At 41.7% G+C, this 19,941-nt stretch overlaps 2 protein-coding genes across 2 annotated transcripts in view; one reads left to right on the top strand and one right to left on the bottom strand.

The window, feature by feature from the left end:
* The window catches only part of LOC140143859 (spectrin beta chain, erythrocytic-like), a 224,963-nt gene that overhangs the window by 136,531 nt on the left and 68,491 nt on the right, over positions 1 to 19,941 (top strand). The window lies entirely within an intron of this gene.
* Positions 16,819 to 18,079, bottom strand: LOC140143853 (piggyBac transposable element-derived protein 4-like). Its single transcript, XM_072165666.1, is given in 2 exon segments — positions 16,819 to 17,226; positions 17,228 to 18,079. Coding segments are annotated over 2 exon segments (1,260 nt in total).

Genomic DNA, 19,941 nt, shown 5'->3' with positions numbered 1-19,941 from the left:
ATGTTATAATATGGCTTTAATATGTGTTTCAAGAAATGTCAACGCTTATCTACCAAGAAGCAATAACTTGGAACTCTAGCTTAATTTGAATGTGTACCTATTGTGTGCAGATAAGGTTGGTTATTCAGCATTGAAGGTTGACATCATGAGTAGTTTATATGTTCCACACCAAGTAGAAGTTTGGTTACATGCAGATATCCAGGGGTTATCCAGAAGTTGGCATATGAAAGAAGTAGAAAAGAGAATTGCACTCAATTAGTATCAACTTACAATTCAAATTTACCAACATTTTGCTGTTTTTGCTGCCCATCTATCAGTATTCACAAACAATTTTCCCCAAAGACCCAAAAGCACCCAAATTTGCCCTATTTGGGCTCTGTTAGGGGCACATTTGCTCAAATATACGCCCAATTGGCCACGTTGGTCTCCACTAGAAAGTTAAAACCCACCCATCGATACCAAAATCACTGAAAAGGTCCTGTGGGGGCACTTTTCAACTCCCTCTCACCCAATGACCCCTTTTTTCTTTTACTGAACTCCCTCTCACCCAATGACCCCTTTTTGTTTTACTGAACCCCTCTCACCCAATGACCCCATTTTTGTTTTCCTGTCACAAAAGACCCCCTTTTATGGTTTTTCGGTTATTACATAATGCCAGGGGGCACTCACTAAAAATGGGTGACGAGGATGTGCAGCCACATTTACTGCCATTTTCAACTCCCTCTCCCCCATGGCCCCTTTTTGTTTTACTGAACTCCCTCTCACCCAATGACCCCTTTTTTGTTTACCTGTCACCAAGGCCCCCCTTTTTTTAAAAATGTCTGATAATCTCTCACTGAATGGCCCCATTTTTTTCATTATTTTGACCCAAAAATGTTCCCAGCCTCACTGAATGACTCCTTTTTCCCAAGACTATTAGGCAGTGGCATGACCTATAGCAAGACTGCATAACATTACCCCATCCCCTTATTTCTTTGTGACTACTCACCACCCGCGTTGTGTGAAAATACCCATTACTATATAGATATATACAATTTGAAAAGCAAACTTAAATTCTGGGGTCACTTGCACAGAACATTCTACAACTTTTGAAGTTATGAGAACAGAGTGTTATGTTCAAAATTTGCACAGTACAACTCGGTATATTGGTGATCATACTTTCCTACACCATAATTTATGACCCTCCATCCACAAATGTAATGTTACCCACTGCAGATTGAGGAGTGGGATGAAAGAACCAGTAGAACTCATGTGAATAATTTGAGCTGGGTACATGTGATATGAACAACATTCAAAGAATTTTTGTTTGAAATGACTGACTTTGAAACAATTATTGTTCAAATTAATGCTAAAAAGAAAAGGGCAAATATCATAAATAGTGGCTTAATGGAAATAGTTCATGTATATAAAAAGTTAAAAATTAGTAAGGACATCCATATTAAATGTACATTCTACATGTACTTACTGAGTTTGAATACTTACCATGAAGGCTGAAAAGAAAAAAGTAACTCACACAGTCACTCATGTTTTATTTTATTTTATTATTTCTTTTTGGTAAGTATTTGTTATTGAGCCATCTTATTTACTAGGTGCTCACAAATTTAAACTGAATAGGAGTGGTGTATTATTTCTCATCTAAAGAGGAGCAAAAAATCTTTTAATTTTCAATCCAAACTGTAGGAATTCGGATGTTTAAATTTAAAAAGATTCACACAGCTTTACCAATATACTTTCCTGGCTACATTCCTCCCGGTGACTCCTGATGTTGAAGTGTGCTATAGTGTGTTAAGCCCTATAGGCCCTTAAGCAGGATTTTATCTGAAAGTACCAGCTTTACAGGTTTTTGATAAAATAAACCCTTCTAGTAGTACATGTTTTTGTTTATGATTGTCAGGGAATCCCCTGAAAAAGTCTAGCAGAGGAAACACACTTTGTGAAATAGTGGGATCATTAAAATGGCCCTAGGCACAACCAGGCCCGTACGCAAAATTATTTTTTTGGGGGGTGCCGATTATTAAAAAGTGGACTTTTTCAAGAGGGGGGGGGGCAATTTTGAGAAAAGTGGACTTTCTTCCCAAAATTTGGACCATTTTTGACCAAAAAGCGTAAAACACCTGATTTTTTGCTCGCTATGCTGCAAATTGTGATATTCTGGGACTTTTGCATACTTTTGCTAATTTGCGCACGGGCCTGGGCACAATTAGAAGTTTAGAAACAACCCTTTTTCCTGAAAACAGGCATTTTTGACCCCCTAAACGAGATTCTCGCAATTCATGTGCATTCTCTGATTCTCAAGGACCCTTAATTCGCATTTTCTGGTCATGCATGTGTACACTGTGAATCTTGAGTGCCTCCCCCCGGGTTAATTATCATCTTCGCACTATCTAAATTAGAGTGTTTCATTTTGAATCTGCATTGTTTGTTACTGCTCGGACGGACAGATGGACAGAATGACAGAGTGACGGACAACCAGGAAACATAATACCTCTGGTGGTGGCATAAAAATTTTAAACCATAAAAACTAAAAAAAACTTTTTAAATGGCCGGTCAACCCTAATTTTGGCCAATTTTGGGTTGGTCGGTGGAGGGCAAGCAAACAAAAAAAAATTTTGACCCTCATGGTGAGGACGAACAAGTAGCAGTACGCTCTATGTTTAATTTGGGCTGGCAATATTAATTTCACTGACATGATTGTATCTAGACAACAATGTCTAATAGGAATGTAATGGTCCCGAGTCTCGTCTGTTTGCATCAGTGGCGTGGCATCATACGGGCACAGGGTGGTGGGGGCATGGGGTGGTGGCAGTGGCGTAGCTAGGGGTGGGCAGGGTGGGCGGCTCGCCCACCCTGGAAAAATCTGGGGGAAAATTTTGGAGAGACAAGGGAAAGAAAGAGAAAGGAAAGGGGAAGAAAATAGGAAAGAAGGGAAAAAGAAGGGAAAAGGAACGAAAAAACAGAAAGAAGGGGAAAGGAAAGAAGAGGGAATGGGGAAAGAAAGGGTCAAGAGGGAAGGAAAAGCAACAGAGAGGAAACCTGAATAAATAAAAAAGAGGGAAATGAAAAAAGGGGGAAGCCTAAGAGGGTCTATGGGGAAGGAAAGGAAAGGGGAGCGAAAGAGGGAAAGAGAGGAAAAACAACAACTTGCTTGTTTCTTGTGGGGAAGCAATTCATGCACAGGGGAAGGAGTGTATGAAAGGGAAGAAATTGAAAAAAAAAAAAAAAAAAACGGAGAGAAAGGAAGGAAACTGAAGGAAAATAAAGGGAAATAATTTAAGTGAGTGTAATGGAAGGGGGAAGGAATGAGAGAAAGGGGAAGAAACTGAAGAATATGAAGAAGATGGAAAGAGAAAGAATGGAAACTTTGGACAGAAGGGGAAGTGATTGGAAAGTAATTTAATGGAAGGGGGAAGGAATGAGAGAAAGGGAGGAAATTGAAGAATGTAAAGAAGAAGGAAAGAGAACGAAGGGGAGAAGGGGGAAATAATTTAAGTGAATGTAATAGTGAATGTAACAACTTGTTAAATCAACTCAAGAATATCAGTATTGTATTATTGCATTGTTCTTACTTTGTAAATTCATTTTTGTTTCCTTTGAGATCATTCTAGAATCAAAACTTTACATTTTTACATGGCAAAATCTTCACATAATAACGTTATAAATGTATGCAAGGATGCTTCTCCTCATGGTATTAAAATGCCCAAAATTAATGAGTTTCCGTGGCCCTAAAGCGGGCCCTTTCAGATATTTCTAAAATCAAAACTTTACATTTTTTACATAGCAAACTTTTCACATAAAAACGTTACAAATGTATGCAATGAGGCTTCCCCTCATGGTGTAAAATGCCCCAAACCTATGAGCTTCCGGGGGCTTCGCCCCCTGGTCCCCCACCAGGGGCCCTAAAGCGGGCCCCTGGACCCCACGCCAGTGGTCGCTCCACTCGCTATGCTCGCTTCGCTCTATTTATTTATTTGGGGAAATTTTGGAGCCTTGCCCACCCTGGCAAAGAGGGCTGGCTACGCCCCTGGGTGGTGGGGGCACATGTCCCCTCCATCGATCTGAAAATATAGAAAATCCCAGGCATAGGAAAATTGCCAAAAAAATGGTCTGTACGTACCTCAATCAGACCCCGTGCCCCCAATAATGGTCGGTGCCCTGACCACCCAACAGGGTTCAGTTTTTGATAAAAAAGACATTATATTTTTAACGGATTTTTTATATCACTTGATGGATAGCGTGTTGATTTGACGTGACCAGTCCCACTTCAACTCGGCCCCCAGTCAATTCGGACCCATGCCATTCGGCGCTGGTGCCTCTCTTAAACTTTAATCCATATTAGGCCTATAACATTTTCTAAGGAGAACACCCTCAAAATTTTTTTAAATTCTGGTTTTTACTACCGTACACGATTATACTTTGGGGGACTTTGGGCTGTGCAATAATTACCGTATGAGCCCTGGGGGAGGGTTAAATGGGGGGGGGGGATTTTTGGCGATCGAAAAGGGGGGCAAGCAATTTTTGGCAAGTCGAGACGGGCAGGGCAAGCGATTTTTGGCATGCATTCATGGGGCGCCATTTTAAAACACTCTAAAGGCTTAGGAAAACAGTACGGAAACGCTTAAATAGGCCTATGCAAATTGTCCTGCTCGCTCCGCTCGCAACATAGGCCTAGGCCTACATCTAGGCCATTTAAGGTTTGCAATTGTCAGAAAATCTTATTTTTCAGTGAGTTCTGCTTTATTCCTTGTTTGATCATGAAAACGAAAAAATAAAACCCCAAGTTTACAAACAATTTTATGATGTACGAAAAAAAATCGCACCCGGGACCTTATTAGGGCCTACCACACCGCAGTAACAACCCAACACCTTAGCACCAGGCCTTCATTTGATAAAATTGCAGGACCTCTGTTAATCACTCTCCTGAGTTTAGGCCTACTCTTATTAAAACATAGGGATTCAAGTAGAAAGGCTCAGTTCAGTAAATCATACCATGTTGCGGCGCCCTCCCCCCCCCCCCCCCCCCAAAAAAAATAAAGAGGAAAGGAGAGAAGAGAAGAGAAAGAAAACAAGGAGGAAAAAAAAGAAGAGAAAAGGGAAAAAAAGGAGAAGGCAAAAGTTAAATTACACGTAGTCAGGTCAATCTATAGGCCTGTGATCATTTTAGGCATTGCTCGAACGAGGGTCCTTTGCCCGCATGTGAAAATTACTGCGGGCCCGCCGATATGTGCAGGGCCCGTCACATTTGCCAAAGTCAGTAGGCCTATTGAGACGGACTCCATGCTGACTTCAATTCAACATCAATCCACGGCATCTAAGGTCTTAGACCTATAAAGTGTCAGTGTAATATTAAAAAAATTGCAAAATGAAGGCCTATTCCATTATTAGGCCTATACTTCTTAAAATTATGCTTATGCATTAAACTGGGCACCTTTGACTACAGTTTCTTTACTTTTGGCATATCGGTATCTCCTTATTGTCCTCATTTATTTCGTCTTTTAATAATAAGCATGTGACCGAATAGGTTTGAGACCGAATTGGCATGTGGCCGAATTGGTATGTGGCTGAATTGATTTGAGTCCGAATCGACCTGCTACCCCGTGAATGCCGTTTAGAGTAGAGGAATACGCAATCTCCTGTTGCGTAAAATGCAGAATGGTGATGGTTTTTCCTTCATTTAGACTATGAACTTTGACCTCTGGGATTGCGGCTACCATAGGATACTTCTTCGGCCACGGCCCATCATTGTACCACATATGAACCCTGAGGCGCTGTAGTTTTCGACCTAGAGCTGTTTGAAATTTTACACATATTGTCCCCTGTAGCATTTTTATGCTAATTAGCTCATTTGCATATAACTCAAAACAGAAGCGTCCAATGAAAAAATAAATCGCCTATACGTTGTTGCTCATAAAATTTGCCACATTATGGTACCAATTACTGAGTATGCCTATTTATTATTTTGTATGGTAATTTGAAGCTCAAATTCATGGCCCTATAATAGTCATGCTGGCCGGGCATGCTGGTTGTTCTTTCTTATGTTCCTCACAATATAAACAATGAATTTCTTCAGGTATTTATTCACAATCATTTTGTAAATGGTAGGCCTTATTCAGATTTCATTTGACAGCTTAACCATCGCGGACGCGAGCGACGTCAAGCGTGTGCATTGGACCTTGTGCAAATAATACTGGCGCTGGACGGCTAGCAATACGCTTAATTTGTAAAGGGAATCTGACTAAGACTTTAACAAATATCATGTAGCCGAAACATCATGGCACAGGGGGCCTAGCATGCTAGCTAGGCCTAGCATTTGTTGTTCCCTCAGATTTCATTTGACAGCTTAACCATCGCGGGACGCGCGCGACGTCAAGCGTGTGCATTGGACCTTGTGCAAATAATACGCGCTGGACGGCTAGCAATGCGCTTAATTTGTAAAAGGAATCTGACTAAGACTTTAACAAATATCATGTAGCGAAACATCATGGCACAGGGGCCTAGCATGCTAGCTAGGCCTAGCATTTGTTGTTCCTCACCATAGGAAATCAGTCATCGTAGTAGACGGAGGTGTGACGATGTGAGTAGGCTACCTCGGGTTAGGTAATTTAAACCTGGAACTGTTTTTAAATTCATTTTTAGAGCATCGTTCCATTCTATTCTCGGATCATTCTGCAAGTTTGTTTAACCGGTCCTCGGTAAGCGGCCGGCCCGGTTAAAACGGTCGCGCCGTGCAGAGACACTTGCATGCTCGCGCTCATGATGCATGATGCTTGGTTGGGTCCTGATATTGACCAGCAATGCCCGGCTTAAACAAAATGCTCAAGCCAGGCTAAAAAACTTAGTAAGAGTAATCATGATGATATAGCATGCTGGCCAATATGGAAAAATAGGGCCTACAGATTTGAAGATACAGTGCAAGGAAAATTAGAGCTCTATTTTTACTGTCAGCCACCGATGCACGGTATTGTCAGCCTTTGGTGGGTCAAGAGAAAATTCTGATTTTAAGGCAATAAAATTGTAATCACATTTATAAAACCTATAAAACCTACTTACGGTGTAAACCCTAATGGTAGAACTATTCATCCACATAAATCCAAGTATTACAATTATATTATCCAGGTCCACTTGTAAACATGAGAGCTTAAACCGGCGTGCAGTCATCATGATAATCATGATTGATAATGCAACTCATTCACGCATTCAGACTGCTGCCCTCATACACATTGAACATTTCGTTGATCATGGCCTGCTGAGTGGATGGGAGACCACTGCTGCCCTCATACACATTGAACATTTCGTCGGTCATGGCCTCCTAGTGGATGGGAGACCAATTACACATATTGCCCCCTGTAGCCCATGACCTTTGACCTTTGGGGTCGGGGGTACCCTAGGATGTATCTAGGGGTCATGGGCCATCATTGTACCAAGTATGGGCCCAGGGGCTACTTTAGTTCCTGAGCTAGAGGGGTGCAAAGGACTGATCTTGAGAAGGAGAAGGAGAAGGAGAAGAAGGAGAAGACGGAGAAGGAGAAGACTAAACACAACAAATACAATATCTATGCCACCGTTTCACGGGCATAGATAACTAAAACTCCACAGTTGTGTTTGACCAAACACGAATATCTATGCCCGTGATGACCACACCTAACCCCTTCCCCTATTTACAAAGCGAAAACTTGGTGAGCACCATGTGAAACCCCTTGTTTTAAATTTTATTTGATATACATGTAATGCTCATAACACTAGACTGGCCCACACTCTCTCTAATACCCTACCAAGCCTTCACTCTCATTTATACCCCACCAGACCCTCACTCTCTCTAAAACACCACCAGACTGGACCACACTCTCTCTGATACCCCACCAGACCCTCACTCTCTCTTATACTCCACCAGAAACTCACTCGCTCTAAAACACCACCAGGCTGACCCATACTCTCTCTAATACCCCACCAAGCCTTCACTCTCTCTTATACTCCACTATACACTCTCTCTCTCTCTCTCTCAAACACCACCAGACTGGCCCATACTCTCTTATACCCTACCAAGCCTTCACTCTCTCTTATATCCCATCAGACCATCAATCTCTCTAAAACACCACCAGACTGGACCACACTCTCTCTACTACCCCACCAGACCCTCACTGTCTCTTATACTCCACCAGACCATCACTCTCTCTAAAACACCACCAGACTGGACCACACTCACTCTAATACCCCACCAGACCATCACTCTCTCTTATACTCCACCAGACCATCACTCTCTCTAAAACACCACCAGACTGGACCACACTCTCTAATACCCCACCAGACCCTCACTCTCTCTTATACTCCACCAGACACTCACTCGCTCTAAAACACCACCAGGTTGACCCATACTCTCTCTAATACCCCACCAAGCCTTAACTCTCTCTTATACTCCACTATACACGCACTCTCTCTCTAAAACACCACCAGACTGGCCCACACTCTCTCGACGATATTTTTATCAATACATGCATGCATGCCATATCAGAAGTTCAAAAGTATAGGCCTCACGGGTGCAAAAGCGGCCCGGCAAACAGTGAAGCATCAAGTATACAAATAAACAAGTACAAAACATACTTCAATCCACTGCCATCGTTCAAAACAGCTTCTTTATATCCAAGCGTTATTAAAAACAGTATGAATTCAACCATTTGCCGCTATTTTGCATTGCATGAACATTGAACATCTCGTTGGTCGATCGTGGCCTCCTGAGTGGATGGGAGACCACTGCTGCCCTCATACACATTGAACATTTCGTTGGTCCTGGCCTGCTGAGTGGATGGGAGACCACTGCTGCCCTCATACACATTGAACATTTCGTCGGTCATGGCCTCCTGAGTGGATGGGAGACCAATTACACATATTGCCCCCTGTAGCCCATGACCTTTGACCTCTGGGGTCGGGGATACCCTAGGATGTTTCTAGGGGTCATGGGCCATCATTGTACCAAGTATGGGCCCGAGGCTTCTTTGGTTCTTGAGCTAGAGGAGTGCAAAGGACTGATCTTGAGAAGGAGAAGGAGAAGGAGGAGAAGGAGAAGGAGAAGGAGAAGGAGAAGACTAAACACAACAAATACAATATCTATGCCCGTTACACGGGCATAGATAACTAGATGGCACAGTTGTGTTTGACCAAACACGAATATCTATGCCCGTGTTTCCCACCCTAACCCCCTTAACCCACCATGACACTCTTAATCCATCATGACACTCTTAATCCATCATGACACCCCATATTCTAAAAGGGCTATCAGTATACCAACGAAAAAAGTTAAAATAAATAAATTAAAAATCAAATAATACCCCTTTAATTGCATTTGCTGCGTAAATGCTTGAGGGCGCTCCTCCTTAAATAATGCAACAAACATGTTCCATACAAAAAAAATAAAAAACAATATCTAAATACCCCTTTAATTCCAAAACGGATTGTCCCTTTAATGGCTGTTCCATCACCCTAACACCCCCTCGCCCTTAACTTACCATGACACCTTCAATCCACCCTGACACCCCGTAATATTTGTGATTCTGAAAGGGCTATCAGTATACTGACTAAATTATTAACTTGAAAATCAAGGAATGCACCTTTAATTGCATTTGCTGTGTAAACGCATGAGGGCGCTCCTCCTTAAATAAATTAATAAACATGTTCCATGCAAAAAAAAAAAATCAAAATTTTTTAAAAATCTGAATACCCTTTAATCCTAAAACGGAGTGTCCCTTTAATGGCTGTTCCATGCTGTGAGGGCGCTCCTCCTTAAATAAAGCAACAAACATGTTCCAAAACGGATTGTCCCTTTAATGGCTGTTCCATCACCCTAACACCCCTCGCCCTTAACTCACCATGACACCTTTAATCCACCCTGACACCCCGTAATATTTGTGATTCTAAAAGGGCTATCAGTATACTGACTAAAATATTAACTTGAAAATTAAGGAATGCACCTTTAATTGCATTTGCTGTGTAAACGCTTGAGGCGCTCCTCCTTAAATAAATTAATAAACATGTTCCATGCAAAAAAAAATCAAAAAAAAAAAAAAAAATTAAAAATCTGAATACCCTTTAATCCTAAAACGGAGTGTCCCTTTAATAGCTGTTCCATTGAATTTACATACTCCATCTGGAATAGCTTTATAACAATACCTATATACATAAGAATCAATTGGACACATGCTAATAAGCTATTGTCATATCCTGATTTAAGTATCCTTGGCAATAGCGCGATGAGCACAAGGCTAACATCCTATATACCCTCAAGGTTGACATCCTATGTACCTAAATCCCTAAATATACACATATTGCTCCCTGTAGCCTATGAACTTTGACCTCTGGGGTCATTGCTAGCATATAATACTTTTAGGGGTCATGGGTCATAATTATACTAAGTATGAACCCTAAGGGCGCTATAGTTCTTGAGCTAGAGATGTTTCAAATTTTACACATATTGCCCCCTGTAGCCCATGACCTTTGACCTCTGGGGTCAGGTGTACCAAAGGATGTTTCTAGGGGTCATGGGCCATCATTATACCAAGTATGGGCCCCGAGGCTACTTTAGTTCTTAAGCTAGAGGAGTGCAAAGGACTGATCTTGAGGAGGAGAAGAAGAAGACTAGAAACCACAGTTGTGTTTGACCAAACACGAATATCTATGCCCGTGACCACACCCAACGCCCCCTTCCCCTATTCACAAAACGAAAACTTATACCCCTTGGTATAAGCTTTAAATGATATAAGTATCATTATCATAGCACCTAAAATAAAAAAACGCCCAATTGGGCGCCAAATGCAAAAGTTAGTGACCATCATGTGAAAGCCCTTGTTATAAGCTTTAATTGATATAAGTATCATCCTCATAGCACTTAAAATAAAAAAGCGCCCAATTGGGCGCCAAATCTAAAAAAACTGGTGACCACCCCCTTGGTCACCCCTTACAAACCGTGACAACCCTTAACCCTCCTAACACCCATTAACCAACCATACGCCATGTCCCACAATGACAGCCTTTTGAGGTGGTCCAAGGCACCAATATCAAAATGCTTACACATTCCCTTTAAGGAATTTTGTCAAGTGATCAATTTCCATGACGTACGATGCGGGCCGTTATCATTGCAAACACATGTAGCTAACAAAGCGCTACCTATTGCGCTACACTGTGTTAATAGGTTGTACCTAGTTTACTTTTAAAGCCTTTGAACTTTGACCTCTGGGGTTGCGGCTACCACAGAATACATCTGGGGTCATGGGCCATCATTGTACCAAGTATGAACCCTGAGAGGCGCTCTAGTTCTTGAACTAGAGCTATTTGAAATTTTACACATATTGCTCCCTGTAGCCCATGACCTTTGACCTCTGGGGTCGATGTTAATTCAGGAAATATCTAAGGGTCATGGGCCATCATTGTACCAAGCATGAAACCTGAGGGCGCTATAGTTCTTTAGCTAAAGCGGTTTTAAAAATTTACATATGTTGCCCCCTGTAGCCTGTGACCTTTGACCTCTGGGATCGAGGCTACCATAAGTTACTTCTAGGATCATGGGCCATCATTAAGCTAAGTATGAACCCTGAGGGCGCTATAATTCTTGAGCTAGAGCTGTTTGAAATTTTACACATATTGCCCCCTGTAGCCCATGACCTTTGACCTCTGGGGTCGGGAGTACCCTAGGATGATGCTAGGGGTCATGGGCCATCACTATACCAAGTTTGGGCCCCGAGGCTACTGTGGTTCTTGAGCTAGAGGAGTGCAAAAAGTGGTCTTAAGAAGAAGAAGGAGAAGGAGGAGAAGGAAAACTAGAAACCACAGTTGTGTTTGACCAAACACGAATATCTATGCCCGTGACCACACCCAACGCCCCTTCCCCTATTCACAACACGAAAACTTATACCCCTTGGTATAAGCTTTAAATGATATAAGTATCATTATCATAGCACCTAAAAAAAAAAAAAAGCCCAATTGGGCGCCAAATGCAAAAATTAGTGACCATCATGTGAAAGCCCTTGTTATAAACTTTATTTGATATAAGTATCATCCTCATAGCACCTAAAATAAAAAAGCGCCCAATTGGCGCCAAATCAAAAGTTGGTGACCATTATGTGGAAGCCCTTTTTATAAGCTTTAATTGATATAAGTATCATCCTCATAGCACTTAAAATAAAAATCTAAAAAACTGGTGACCACCCCTTGGTCACCCCTTACAAACCGTGACAACCCTTAACCCTCCTAACACCCATTAACCAACCATACGCCATGTCCCACAATGACAGCCTTTTGAGGTGGTCCAAGGCACCAATATCAAAATGCTTACACATTCCCTTTTAAGGGAATTTTTGTCAAGTGATCAATTTCCATGACGTGCGATTCGGGCCGTTACCATTGCAAACACATGTAGCTAACAAAACGCTACCTATTGCGCTACACTGTGTTAATAGGTTGTACCTAGTTTGCTTTTAAAGCCTTTGAACTTTGAAATCTGGGGTTGCGGCTACCACAGAATACATCTGGGGTCATGGGCCATCATTGTACCAAGTATGAACCCTGAGGGCGCTGTAGTTCTTGAACTAGAGCTATTTGAAATTTACACATATTGCTCCCTGTAGCCCATGACCTTTGACCTCTGGGGTCGATGTTAATTCAGGAAATATCTAAGGGTCATGGGCCATCATTGTACCAAGCATGAAACCTGAGGGCGCTATAGTTCTTTAGCTAAAGCGGTTTTAAAAATTTACATATATTGCCCCCTGTAGCCTGTGACCTTTGACCTCTGGGGTCGAGGCTACCATAAGTTACTTCTAGGATCATGGGCCATCATTAAACTAAGTATGAACCCTGAGGGCGCTATAATTCTTGAGCTAGAGCTGTTTGAAATTTTACACATATTGCCCCCTGTAGCCCATGACCTTTGACCTCTGGGGTTGGGAGTACCCTAGGATGATGCTAGGGGTCATGGGCCATCACTATACCAAGTATGGGCCCCGAGGCTATTGTGGTTCTTGAGCTAGAGGAGTGCAAAAAGTGGTCTTAAGAAGAAGAAGGAGAAGGAGGAGAAGGAAAAGGAGAAGACTAAACAGAACAAATACAATATCTATGCCACCGTTCCACGGGCATAGATAAGGAGAAGACTAAACAGAACAAATACAATATCTATGCCACCGTTCCACGGGCATAGATAAAGAAGAACTAGATGGCACAGTTGTGTTTGACCAAACACGAATATCTATGCCCGTGTTTCCCACCCTAACCCACCATGACACTCTTAATCCACCATTACACCCCGTATTCTAAAAGGGCTATCAGTATACCAACGAAAAGAATTAAAATTAATTAATTAAAAATCAAACAATACCCCTTTAATTGCATTTGCTGTGTAAACGCTTGAGGGCGCTCCTCCTTAAATAATGCAACAAACATGTTCCAAACAAAAAATTTTTAAAAAAAATCAAAAAAAAATCTAAATACCCCTTTAATTCCAAAACGGATTATCCCTTTAATGGCTGTTCCATCACCCCCTCGGCACTTAACTTACCATGACACCTTTAATCCACCCTGACAGCCCGTAATATTTTTGATTCTAAAGGGCTATCAGTATACCGACTAAAATATTAACTTGAAAATCAAGGAATGCTCCTTTAATTGCATTTGCTGTGTAAGGGCGCTCCTCCTTAAATAAATCAATAAACATGTTCCATGCTAAAAAAAAAAAAAAAAATTTAAATTTAAAAAAAAAATCTGAATACCCCTTTAATCCTAAAACGGAGTGGCCCTTTAATGGTTGTTCCATCACCCCGTCGGCCCTTAACTTACCATGACACCTTTAATCCACCCTGACACTCTGTAATATTTTTGATTCTAAAAGGGCTATCAGTATACTGACTAAAATATTAAAATATTAACTTGAAAATCAAGGAATGCACCTTTAATTGCATTTGCTGTGTAAGCGCTTGAGGGCGCTCCTCCTTAAATAAATCAATAAACATGTTCCATGCAAAAAAAAATCAAAAAAAAAAAAAAAAAAAAAATCAAAAAATCTGAATACCCCTTTAATCCTAAAACGGAGTGTCCCTTTAATGGCTGTTCCATTGAATTTACATACTCCATCTGGAATAGCTCTATAACAATACATATACATAAGAATCAATTGGACACATGCTAATAAGCTATTGTCACATCCTGATTTAATTATCCTTGGCAATAGCGCGATGAGCATAAGGCTAACATCCTACATACCTTCAAGGTTGACATCCTATGTACCTAAATTCCTAAATATACACATATTGCTCCCTGTAGCCTATGAACTTTGACCTCTGGGGTCATTGCTAGCATAAAATACTTTTAGAGGTCATGGGTCATAATTATACTAAGTATGAACCCTGAGGGCGCTATAGTTCTTGAGCTAGAGATGTTTCAAATTTTACACATATTGCCCCCTGTAGCCCATGACCTTTGACCTCTGGGGTCAGGTGTACCAAAGGATGTTTCTAGGGTCATGGGCCATCATTATACCAAGTATGGGCCCCGAGGCTACTTTAGTTCTTGAGCTAGAGGAGTGCAAAGGACTGATCTTGAGGAGGAGAAGAAGAAGACGAAAGAGGAGGAGAAGAATAAAGAGCATAAGCAGAATATCTATGCCCCGTTAACACGGGCATAGATAAAGAGGAGGAGAAGAATAAAGAGCATAAGCAGAATATCTATGCCCCGTTAACACGGGCATAGATAAAGAGGAGGAGAAGAATAAAGAGCATAAGCAGAATATCTATGCCCGTTAGCACGGGCAGATAAGGAGAAGCCGAAGACTAAACACAACAAATACAATATCTATGCCCCGTTAACACGGGCATAGATAACTGTATGCTTTTGTATGGTCTAGTAGTTACATGTTCACCAACCGTATGGTTTTGTATGGTGTAGTGTTTAACATATATTAGCTGTGTCTTGTTTTGTAGGCCATGGTATAGAACCAGATGTTTCACTGTTGTGTTGTTTTGTATGGTGTAGTACTGAAATGATATTTGGCTCTGTGTGTATTGATATGGACCCATGCAGTAACCACTACACCATACAAAACAATACAACAGAAAATAGTGAAAGTTGTGTATTGTTTTGTATGGTGTAGTACTCTGCACAAATCAAACTGTATGATTTTGTATGGTCCAGTAACAAACAAGTTCACCAATTGTATGATTTGTATGGTGTGGTAATACTATATGTAGGATCATATATTACGCCTAAAAATAAAAAATAAAAAAATAATAAATTGAATTGAATAAAAATGAAAAAAAAAAAAACCCTCTAGGGTCGGGCCTAATTTTAGGGTCAGGTTGGGTTACACCAATATATCTAGCTGATAAACCACAGCACAACTAGGGACATATTTATTATACTGTATTGTCTAGCTGATAAGCCACAGCTCAACTAGTTTCATATATATTATACCGTAATGTCTAGCTGATAAACCAGGGTGCAACTAGTGTCATATATTATACTGCAATGTGCAGCTGATAAACCACAGTGCAACTAGGGTCATATATTTTACTGTAATGTCTAGCGGATGAACCACAGTGCAACTAGAATACTATGCAATGTCATTGAAATAAGCTACGAAGGACTTTTGATGTTATAAAAAATGTCATATAATTATTTGTGTTTTTTTTGGAGGGGTGGTAATTAATTCGTAATTAATTCTTTTATTATATTAAAAAGTAAATTATGCTTCACTTTTTGTCAATTGTTTTTGCAGCCACCAACCCGAAAATTTTAACCAGAATACTATTTTTGGATAATTGTTTGATTTTTTTTTTAATCAATTAATTTTGGGGTAGAATCGGCAAGTTCATTATACTTCCTTATGAACTTCTCGGGAACCACGAGCGGGAACGCTTCTACCTTGATCCCCATCTTTTGAATTTTTATTTTTTTGTGCTTTTTTGGTGGCATCAAGACTGTCCTGGCGCTTAGGCAAGGGTACCACATCCAAGTCCCCCAGGACAATCTATCACTTGCACATTTTTTTATTTTTTTATTTTTTTTTAGCTAAGAACTGTCTTGGCGCTTAGGCAAGACGAACGCACATCTAAGTCCCCCAAGACAATTAATAACCTTTTTTAAATACCGGGTATACATGCATGCCACAGTAAGCTATGAAAAAACAGCACATTATTTTGCCAAATACAGAAAAGAAGTGGCCAAAAATACAAATTGTGGCATGACTATGGCCTAAAGATGAAGGATGCACCAGACAGGTCAGCTAATAAAAGAAGATCAAGCACCAGTTGGCACCCATACTAGGTTATAAATTGACAAAGCAAGACACTTTGCCCATATGGGGATACGCCGGTCAACGTCAAATGGAAGATCCAAATGACCAAACTAGTCTGTAGTAAGTTGACAGCATCCAGCGCCTCTAACCCTACCATGTAGCTCTGGAATCACAACTAACCCTTGCCAACTGGAGTTGATTTGGTGAAGAAATGAGAACAAGTAAAAGGAAAGATTAGCTGACCTGTCTCCTCCCACTGAGACGACCTGACACACAATGCTCAGTCCTGGAGCAGTCCACATTTAACCAGTAGGCACTGTGGAATGACTGACCCTCTTAACTCTTCCATCACATTTAATCTGACTCTTCAGAGGTAGTCTCAACATCCAGCCAAGGAGCATCATGATGGAGCTGGTAGCATTGTGTTCCCTTGCAGAAATGCACATTGCAAACAGCACAACCAAATCGTGAGACTATAGGATTTCCTGATTTGGTCGTCTTGCCCACCTTTTTGCACCAGCAGCATCTCTTCGGATACTCGGCGTCCATCTTTACTAAACCACCATGACCACCGTGAGCATTTGCAGCTGCAACTGGTGCAACAGAGGATGCCGCTGTTGTTTTTGAGGCATGCCCTCGGCAAATCCAGCGATCAGCCCAACCGCAAGATCAAGTGTGAAGTCAGCATGAGATGAGCTCCCGAAATCATCGTCATCGCTGTCCGATGAATCACCTGATGAGGCCTGAGAATCAATGCTGACGGAATCAGAGTCGTTATCCATCTCTAGAACTGTTAGCTCTAGATGGGCGTTACAACTTCTAGAAGTCCCTGCTGGTTGTGTGCGCCTTGTTGCAGCAGCTGCCTCTGCAGCCTCTCTGCTCAACTTAAAACAGATGTAGGCATTCACTCGGGCTGCATCCATGAGGAAGAATAAAAGTTGCTTCCACCATTTCTGCGACTTTGCGGGCGCATGTGTAGTACGATCTCAGTTGATCATGCCGATCAACTCCACCCATGTTTTTTGTGTAACTAATTGCTTGTCGAGGTGCATGAATCGCCTTCTGTACTCGTTTCTGTTGCCCAGCTTCCTTTACCTTTCGTGTCAGGGTGTCCGAAGGTTGGCCATATAGTTGATGAGCAGTTGACAGAAACTGCACCACCTTGCTGTCTTTCCATATCACGCAGGTCAGCTGTCCTTTCTGTCTGCCATAGAAGAGACCCCGATCTGCCTTTGCCATGGCGGCGATGGTCTTGTGGTCTGGGTTCTTGACACTGTTGGATAGAGCCAGTGGCAGCCCCTTGCTGTTCGATTTCACAGCGCCAGTGATGTATGTCTTCTTTTGTAGAAGCTCTTCAGCCACAGCCACGCTAGTGTACAGCTTGTCTGTGTAAAATCGATGGAAGACGTCCAGATATGGACTTGTTACCTCCATAACAATCTCCTTCATCGTCACTGCTGTATTGGTTGGAGATGTTGGATGGATCATGAAATTACACATGTATCCAGATGCCGACTCGCAGATCGCATACAGCTTAAATCCAGCTCTAATAGGCTTCAAAGGCATAAAAAACTTCTTACACCATGCAAGAAACCCCTTATATTTAACCATGGCCTCATCCAGAGCGAGGTCTGATGCCGGATTGAAGCGACGTAGGCAGTTTCTGTTCACCTCGTCCCAGACATTCTGAATATGAAAAAGAGGATGAGCCTTACTGCAGTAGCGGTGAGATTTATCTTCTATATTGTCAGGGGACTCATCTGGAACCTGGCACGCCAGACATTGTGAGATTCTCTCGAACCTTGTCTTAGTCATAGTCCTCGAAACCAGCTGGTTGTGGTAGGCTGGGTGTGTAGACCAGTAGTCTTTTGTGTTGGGACTTTAACCAAGCCCATCACAATTCTCAGGCCAAAATAAGCTCGAACCTCGGGTTCTGTTGTAGGTCTGAACCCGGCCCTCTTCAGCAGCTTGGAGGTCCACTTGGCTATCTCTATAAATAGCCAAGATGAAAAAATCTTAAAAAAGCTCTGCTGGTGAAGATGTAGGGGTGATTTTGAAGGTTGGTCCCCTTGGTGTCGGCCCATCAAAGTCCTCGACCTTCACATGGCTCCCTTCTGCCGTCCAGTCATCGTCATCACTAACGTGGACAGAAGATGCTGGTGGAACAACTCTTTTCTTTTTTGGCTTCGGTTGTGTTCGCAGAGGAATATTTGTAGCAGGGAGATCCACCTCTTCACTCTCATAGTCTGTGGCTGGCCGGTTCGTCTTCTTTGTTTTCTTCTTAGCCTTCTTAGCAGGCAGATCCAGCTCTTCAGTTTCAGACTCTGTGGCTGGCCGGTTCGTCTTCTTCATCTTCTTTGTCTTCTTCTTAAGCTTCTTAGCCATTGAACTCTCACCAGGGACAGAATCGTTGTATCTCCTAATGGCTGCCCAATTTGCAGCACTTCTTCTACGATCCTCCTCCTCCTGATCTTCTTTAGACTTCGCAGTCTCTATGATCCCATGGATCTTTGATTTTGTGAGCGGTGAGCATGCCTCCTGCTTCTTCTTCTTCTTTTTCCTCTTCTCCACCTGAGAAGCTTCTTCCTCTTCGCTCACATCTTCCATTGCCCTTTCCTCTCGACTTCTCTTCACTCTCTTCTCTCGCTTTTTTTTTAGAACTTCATCCAGGAATATCTCCTGCTCGTTGTCATGCAAGTTTGATTGCAAGTCTCTAAGCTCGCGTGCAGACATCTTGACTGGATGAGAGTCACGAAGAAAGGGAATGATTTTGAGCTTGGGACCCCTATATATATACTTTTTTCCCCGCCATTTTAAGTCACATGATGTATCCTGCATTGCTATTGGACTATTTTCCCGCTATATGCAAATTGGGATGATAATTAAATAACATTGTTCTTTAACATGTAAATCTGCTTTAAACATGTAAATCATCAATGTATCATGTGACGTGGAATGGCGGCAATGGTTATGTAATCATTGCCGCCATTCCAAGTCACATGATAGATTGAATTCAGTGAAGAATTTGAATTTACATGTTTTCAATTGAATAAATCATGTAACTTGAAGAAAATTAGCATAAGGCTGGAATGGGTCTTTCTTCTTCTTCTTCTTCTTCCTTATAAGTGCCTCCCTCATATGTATGAGTATTGTCGCACTGCGTACAGACAAGCTGTACTTATTTTTTACTCTGGAACCTAGAGTAGATGAGTGTATTTTGAAGTACAGTCAACATGACCGGGATGATCCCTGCTCTTTTCGAATAGCCTGTGGCGTTCTTTAACGCGTGCACACTACATTAATGTGAGAAAATATGCATGTACAGGACCGACAGCTTAAAGTGCCCTCCGAAGCACTAAGCAAGTAGAGTGAAGTGTCTTGCTCAAGGACACAAAGAGCCGGACCTGGGATTCGAACCCTTGACCCTTGGGTTCACAGTCCTATGCCTTAACCGCTAGGCCACGCTCTCCTCTTTCATTTTACAGAATAACATTGAATTGAATACATCAGGTGACTTGAAAATTAGCATAGTGGGAAAGGGTCTACTCTTTTATGCTACACATCACATGACTTGAAAATTAGCATATGGCAGGAGAAATGCCTATATAAACAGTGGAAAATATATAGTGGAAATCATTTTATCATGGGACGCCCACAGCGAGCAAGTGCCAGCCGCA

The sequence above is a fragment of the Amphiura filiformis genome, unplaced genomic scaffold, assembly GCF_039555335.1.
Source record: "Amphiura filiformis unplaced genomic scaffold, Afil_fr2py scaffold_30, whole genome shotgun sequence".
Taxonomy (NCBI): domain Eukaryota; kingdom Metazoa; phylum Echinodermata; class Ophiuroidea; order Amphilepidida; family Amphiuridae; genus Amphiura; species Amphiura filiformis.
Note: the sequence above shows the minus strand (reverse complement) of the source record. Positions and strands in the feature narration are given on the sequence as shown.